Source organism: Palaemon carinicauda, chromosome 11, assembly GCF_036898095.1.
Source record: "Palaemon carinicauda isolate YSFRI2023 chromosome 11, ASM3689809v2, whole genome shotgun sequence".
In the NCBI taxonomy this organism is placed as follows: domain Eukaryota; kingdom Metazoa; phylum Arthropoda; class Malacostraca; order Decapoda; family Palaemonidae; genus Palaemon; species Palaemon carinicauda.
This window is the reverse complement of record NC_090735.1, coordinates 8,322,110-8,329,609: the sequence shown is the minus strand read 5'-3', so window position 1 is coordinate 8,329,609 and position 7,500 is coordinate 8,322,110. Positions and strand designations below refer to the sequence as shown.

General features: G+C 36.4%; 2 protein-coding genes across 2 annotated transcripts in view; both read left to right on the top strand.

Moving 5' to 3' along the window:
• Positions 1-7,500, top strand: part of LOC137649955 (uncharacterized) — a 361,156-nt gene that overhangs the window by 46,177 nt on the left and 307,479 nt on the right. The gene's annotated exons all lie outside the window — the stretch shown is intronic.
• Positions 2,559-7,500, top strand: part of LOC137649849 (2-hydroxyacyl-CoA lyase 2-like) — a 51,059-nt gene continuing 46,117 nt past the window's right edge. The window contains exon 1 of the mRNA XM_068382795.1: positions 2,559-2,620. Within this exon, the coding sequence (XP_068238896.1) occupies positions 2,559-2,620 (62 nt within the window). The remainder of the gene's footprint in view (positions 2,621-7,500) is intronic.

Below are 7,500 nucleotides of genomic sequence, written 5' to 3'. Positions count from 1 at the left end.
TACAAGAAGGTATCTAATTAGAATTAATTTTCAGAATTTCGTAGTTTTCATATACTTGAAAATCGTCTCGTTTATTTCGTATTCAATGAATAAGGTTGTCGTGGCCTATGTGGTAGTGTCCCTGACTGGTGATAGACTGGGGCTGGAGTCCCGCTCAAACTCGTTAGTTCCTTTGATCACTGCAACCTTACCATCCTTGTGAGCTAAGAATGGGACGTATTGGGTAGCCTATAGGTCTATCTGCTGAGTCATCAGCAGCCATTGCCTGACCGTCCTTGGTCCTAGCTTTGGTAAAGAGGGGCTTGAGTGCTGATCATATTTATTTATAGTCAGTCTCTAGGGCATTGTCCTGCTTGGTAGGGAAGTGTCACTGTCCCTTGTCTATGCCATTCATGAGTGGCCTTTAAACCATGAAATCCTTTAATAGGCTTTGGTGATTTTTATATGAATATAAAAAATTAAGGGAATAATGGTCTATCCATCTTTTCTAGTTATGAGAATCCATTCGTATATCTTTTGGGTAGCTGGCAGCTTGTTTCCCTCCGAAGCCAAACTACTTGTATATATAAACTAAACTTCGCAATGCAAAAAAGAAAAGATTTTATAAAAATATATACACTCGCGTAAGCAACACTGGCTTTATAAATTGCGACGTGGGATGTTCCCTGGATTACACGGGCTTAAACCTGCATTCATAAAATAATTTAACTAGAAAAAAAAAATGTGGAAAATGCGTCAGTAAAGGAAATCTTTTTTTTAATAACGCTAAGCTTTTTGGACGTGATTCTTCACTTCGTGTGATATGTGACATAACTCGTATTCACCTAGGATCATATTTACGGTAATGAATATAAATAGTATTTTTCATTTTTTATTTATAATAATTCCAAAAGAGTTATTTTAGCAGATAAACTGTTCTAACTGAGGTTACTTTAACCTTCGCCCCGTGTCTCATACAGCGAAGAACAAGAGAATAGTCAACCCCTTTTGTTTTTGTATTTACTTCTTTTATCACTCCAGAAGAGGATGTGATGTTGATAACATCTCATTGTCATCAATGAGTCTGTGGTAATTTATATGAAATATGCCACGAGTCATCAGCTGTGTCTACAATGAAAGAGAAACATTTGAGGTTTTTTTTTCAGAAGGGTGATAATAGTTTGTCCTCGTAGGGAAACTGAGGAGCTGTAATAGTCCTTGTTTCAATTGGGTTTTTTCTGGTGTTTTCTCTCTCTCTCTCTCTCTCTCTCTCTCTCTCTCTCTCTCTCTCTCTCTCTCTCTCTCTCTCTCTCTCTCTCTCTCTCCTTTTAAGATTTTTCTGTACTCTCTCTCTCTCTCTCTCTCTCTCTCTCTCTCTCTCTCTCTCTCTCTCTCTCTCTCTCTCTCTCTCTCTCTCCTTTTTAAGATTTTTCTGTACTCTCTCTCTCTCTCTCTCTCTCTTCTCTCTCTCTCTCTCTCTCTCTCTCTCCTTTTTAAGATTTTTCTGTACTCTCTCTCTCTCTCTCTCTCTCTCTCTCTCTCTCTCTCTCTCTCTCTCTCTCTCTCTCTCTCTCTCTCTCTCTCTCTAAAGGACAATTTGAGGGATTTAATATATATCATAGGTAATTATGTTATACTAATTTCAACAAGTAATTAATTCAAGTCTTTTAATCTTGAGTCAGGATGCTGAAATTATTGACGATTAAACATACTTCGTTTCACCTTAGTAAAACATATATGTGATCATTGCAACAATATCATACCTTGTTTATATCATAAGCTTTTGCGTACTAGGAAAATATAAATCAATAACGAAGAGTAGATTGCATACTAGTTTGTAAATAAATAAGCAAAATTATATGGCCATACATATTACGCCCTTGCACTCGGACGCATACATGCACACATACACAGAGGCTCGCACGCATATTACAGAGCTAGAGAAAGGGGTAATTGTTAATTAATACAACTGTTGTTTTATGTCTTCTTCTTCTTTCAAAGTGTGGAAAAACTACTGGTGCTTTTAATAACATATTGTTTAGGTTAAAATTTATCAAGGTTCTCATAATTACTTGTTGTTACTATGTGGCAATTATTATTATAACGAGATATTTCCTTCTCTTTCAAAGTGTGCAAAAACTACTGTTGCTTTTAATAACATATTGTTTAGGTTAACATTTATCAAAGTTCTAACTAATTGTTGTTACTAAGTGGTAATTATTATTACAACGAGATATTTCCTTCTCTTTTAAAGTGTGCAAAAACTACTGGTGCTTTTAATAACATATTGTTTAGGTTAAAATTTATCAAGGTACTCATAATTACTTGTTACTATATGGCAATTATTATTATAACGAGATATTTCCTTCTCTTTCAAAGTGTGCAAAAACTACTTTTGCTTTTAATAACATAATGTTTAGGTTTAAAGGTTTTTAAAGGCCACTCATGAATGGCAGGGACATGTGACAGTGACATTGCCCTATTGAACAGGACAATGCCCTAGAGACTGACCACATATACATATGATCAGCGCTTTAGCACACTCTCCCCCCAAGCTAGGACACAGGAGTGCCAAGGCAATGGCTGTTAACTCAGAAAATAGACCTATAGGCTCCCCCAACCCACCTACCTCACAAGGATGGTGAGGTTGCAGCGGTCAAAGAAACTAACGAGTTTGATCGGGACTCGCACCCCAGACCGGCGTTCACCAGTCAGGGACGTTATCACATCGGCCACCATATATCAATGTCCACATAATTATTTGTTGTTATTCCATTACAATTATTATCGTAAAGAGATATTTCCTTTAATTTAAAATACGGTAATTACTCATTCTCAAGTATTTCCCAGTTGAAATTAATCTATTCCTTGCTTGCTAGCGTCAATCCATACGGTTTTCTCAGTGAAACTTTGTATATATATATATATATATATATATATATATATATATATATATATATATATATATATATATAGCAATCCTTTGATAAAATCTGATTTTTGCTGATGAATGTCGACTTTTCCACTTTATATTAATCTGGAGATTATGTAATCCCTGCAGTTGATTCACTATCCGAATTTATTTACTTTGAGGATTTTTTTAATTTTTATAAAGATTAGGCTGCGATAATCTTCAGAGCCCTATTTGGTGTTATTCCAGTTACTGAGATCACACACACACACAAACACACACACACACACACACACACACACATATATATATATATATTATATATATATATTATATATATATATATATATACATATACCAAAGGCACTTCCCCCAATTTTGGGGGGTAGCCGACATCAACAAGAAACAAAACAAAAAAGGGGACCTCTACTCTCTACGTTCCTCCAGCCTAACCAGGGACTCAGCCGAGTTCAGCTGGTATTGCTAGAGTGCCACAGCCCAACCTCCCACATTTCCACCACAGATGAAGCTTCATACTGCTGAGTCCCTACTGCTTCTACCTCCGCGGTCATCTAAGGCACCGGAGGAAGCAGCAGGGCCTACCGGAACTGCGTCACAATCGCTCGCCATTCATTCCTATTTCTACACGCTCTCTTGCCTCTCTCACATCTATCCTCCTATCACCCAGAGCTTTCTTCACACCATCCATCCACCCAAACCTTGGCCTTCCTCTTGTACTTCTCCCATCAACTCTTGCATTCATAACCTTCTTTAGCAGACAGCCATTTTCCATTCTCTCAACATGGCCAAACCACCTCAACACATTCATATCCACTCTAGCCGCTAACTCATTTCTTACACCCGTTCTCACCTTCACCACTTCGTTCCTAACCCTATCAACTCGAGATACACCAGCCATACTCCTCAGACACTTCATCTCAAACACATTCAATTTCTGTCTCTCCATCACTTTCATTCCCCACAACTCCGATCCATACATCACAGTTGGTACAATCACTTTCTCATATAGAACTCTCTTTACATTCATGCCCAACCCTCTATTTTTTTACTACTCCCTTAACTGCCCCCAACACTTTGAAACCTTCATTCACTCTCTGACGTACATCTGCTTCCACTCCACCATTTGCTGCAACAACAGACCCCAAGTACTTAAACTGATCCACCTCCTCAAGTAACTCTCCATTCAACATGACATTCAACCTTGCACCACCTTCCCTTCTCGTACATCTCATAACCTTACTCTTACCCACATTAACTCTCAACTTCCTTCTCTCACACACCCTTCCAAATTCTGTCACTAGTCGGTCAAGCTTCTCTTCTGTGTCTGCAACCAGTACAGTATCATCCGCAAACAACAACTGATTTACCTCCCATTCATGATCATTCTCGCCTACAGTTTTAATCCTCGTCCAAGCACTCGAGCATTCACCTCTTTCACCACTCCATCAACATACAAGTTAAACAACCACGGCGACATCACACATCTCTGTCTCAGCCCCACTCTCACCGGAAACCAATCGCTCACTTCATTTCCTATTCTAACACATGCTTTACTACCTTTGTAGAAACTTTTCACTGCTTGCAACAACCTTCCACCAACTCCATATAACCTCATCACATTCCACATTGCTTCCCTATCAACTCTATCATATGCTTTCTCCAGATCCATAAACGCAACATACACCTCCTTACCTTTTGCTAAATATATATATATATATACAGTGTGTATATATGTATATATATATATATATACTATATATATATATATATATATAATATATATTATATATATATATATATATATAAAATATATATATATATATGTATATATATATATATATATATATATATATATATTTATTTATAATATGGTGTGTGTATATACATATATAATAAATATCTAAATATATAAATATATATATATATATAATATATATATATAATATATATTTATATATATATATGTGTGTGTGTATATATATATATATATATGTATATATATATATATATAATATATATATATATATATATATATATATATATATATATATATGGGTGTGTATATATAGTTAGCTTTTCGATCTCGTGAGATTAAAGCTCTGTTGATGGACCTTGATGCTTATGGAGGTGTAGACCCAAATGGTATTTTTCTTTGTTTTTTATAAAGACAGCAGATTCTTAGCTCCAAAGTTATCTGTTATTTTGCGCAAGTTAGCAAGAAGAGGAGCTTTTAGCACTTGTTTGAGAATTGGTAATGTTACTCCTCTATGTAAATGTGTTTGTGGTAGCTCAAGTCCCTCTGATTACCGCCCAATTTCCATAACTCCCATATTATCTAAAGTTTTTGAACGTCTTCTGGCAAAACGTCTTAATAGGTTTGCTGAAGGTAATCATCTATTCCCTAGTTTGCAATTTGGTTTTCGTAAAGGCCTTGGAGCATGTGATGCCCTTCTTACAATCTCCAATGCAGTACAGAAATCCCTTGATTGTGGTCGGGAAGTTCGTATGATTGGCCTTGATTTTAGTGCTGCCTTTGACCGTGTTAATCATGAGGCCCTGTTTTCAAACTGAAACAGTTGGGAGTGGGTGGGTCGTTTCTTAGCATTATTATTGATTTTTTAAGTAGTAGATCTCAAAGAGTAGTTGTTGATGGGCACCATAGTGAGTGTAGGAATGTGATATCCGGTGTTCCACAGGGTAGTGTTCTTGGCCCATTACTTTTCATTCTATATACACATGACATGTGGTTTGGCCTAGAAAATAAGCTTGTTGCATATGCAGATGATGCTACTCTCTCTTTGCATCAATTCCATCCCCTGAATGTAGATCTGGGGTTGGTGAATCCCTTAATAGAGATTTAGCTAAAATTAGTGCATGGTGCAAGTTATGGGGTATGAAGTTGAATCCTAACAAAACTCAAAGTATGATTGTAAGTAGGTCAAGGACAGTGGCTCCTCAACATCCGGATCTCAGTATGATAATGTTTCTTTAAATTTGTATGACTTTCAAAATTTTAGGTGTGTTTCTCGATAGCAAATTTACTTTTGAGAAACATATAAGGTCTGTGTCTTCTTCAATTGCACAAAAAAATTGGCTTATTGAGAAAGTCTTTTAAGATATTTGGTGATCAATCTATTCTGAAGAAGTGTTTTAATTCTTTTATTCTACCTTGTTTTGAGTATTGTTCTCCTGTCTGGTCTCAGCTGCTGATTCTCATCTTAATTTGTTGGACAGAAACTTCGGTCTATTAAATTTCGTATTCCTGATCTAGATATTAATCTCTGGCACCCGTCGTTCAATTAGTTCATTATGCCATGTTGCATAAGATTTTTCATAACTCTGACCATCCTTTACATTCAGATCTCCCTGGACAATTCTATCCTGTTCGTATACTAGGCAGGCAGTTAATTCTAATAGCCAGGCCTTCTCCATCACGAGGCTCAATACTATGCAGTATTCTAGAAGTTTTATTCCAGCTGTTCCTAAGTTGTGGAATGATCTTCCTAATCGGGTTGTTGAATCAGTAGAACTTCAAAAGTTCAAAGTGGGAGCAAATGCTTTTTGTTGACCCAGGCGGACATGAGTCTTTTTATAGTTTATATATGACATATTTGTTTTTGACGTTGTTAGTAGTTTGTATATGACATATCTGTTATGACGTTGTTACTTTTTTTAGAATGATTTATTGTTAATTTGTTCTCTTCAGTTATTTATTTCCTTATTTCCTTTCCTCACTGGGCTATTTTTCCCTATTGGAGCCCTGGGCTTATAGCATCTTGCTTTTTCCAATTAGGGTTGTAGCTTGGATAGTAATAATAATAATAATAATATATATATATATATATATGTCTTACTTATAACTTTAATCGAAGTTTAACATGCTTTTTCAAAAGGCCCATAAAAGAAACAGGGAAATATGAATAAATCACATTATATTTCGGTCAATAAACATCGACCCTCTTCAGGATGTAAAGTAAAAAGGAGGAATACAGTGGAGAGTGAAGGTTTATATACGAAAGCAAAAGGGTGTGTTCAATTGTTCTATAGTTGTTATAATTGCTGGAAGGATTAGCCAAATTTAATTTACATCCAGGTGCGTCCTTCTTATTGTTGAGCCGCTCGGAGGAAGTCTTGACCTCTGATGCATCCCTGGCGGTCGGTCTCGTGATTATCTTCTTAATGATAGGGTTGAGAGAGTTTTGTCACTGTGTCAGCTTTCCATTTGCCGCCAGATAGGTTCATTGTGTTTGATTGATTTATGATGGCTGATTCCAGGGATTTTCTTCTGTACGGACAGGTACTCTTAAAAGCAAAGACGACTCACTCCAGTTAATCTGGTTCCCCTAAATCCCTAAGGTGAACGAAAATCCCCGAGTTTTCATAGCCATATCTAACAGATCTTTGTGTTCGGATAATCTTTGAGATAGGGAACGGGCCGTTTGCCCAACGCAGACTTTCACAATCCCTACATGGTACTTTGTAAACGCCGGATTCTATATCTCTTTTATTTTGAGTAACATTAATAAGGGGCTTCTATGGTCCTTGGGATATGAAAAAAACAAGGGGGTTCTCAGTTTTGATATTATTTG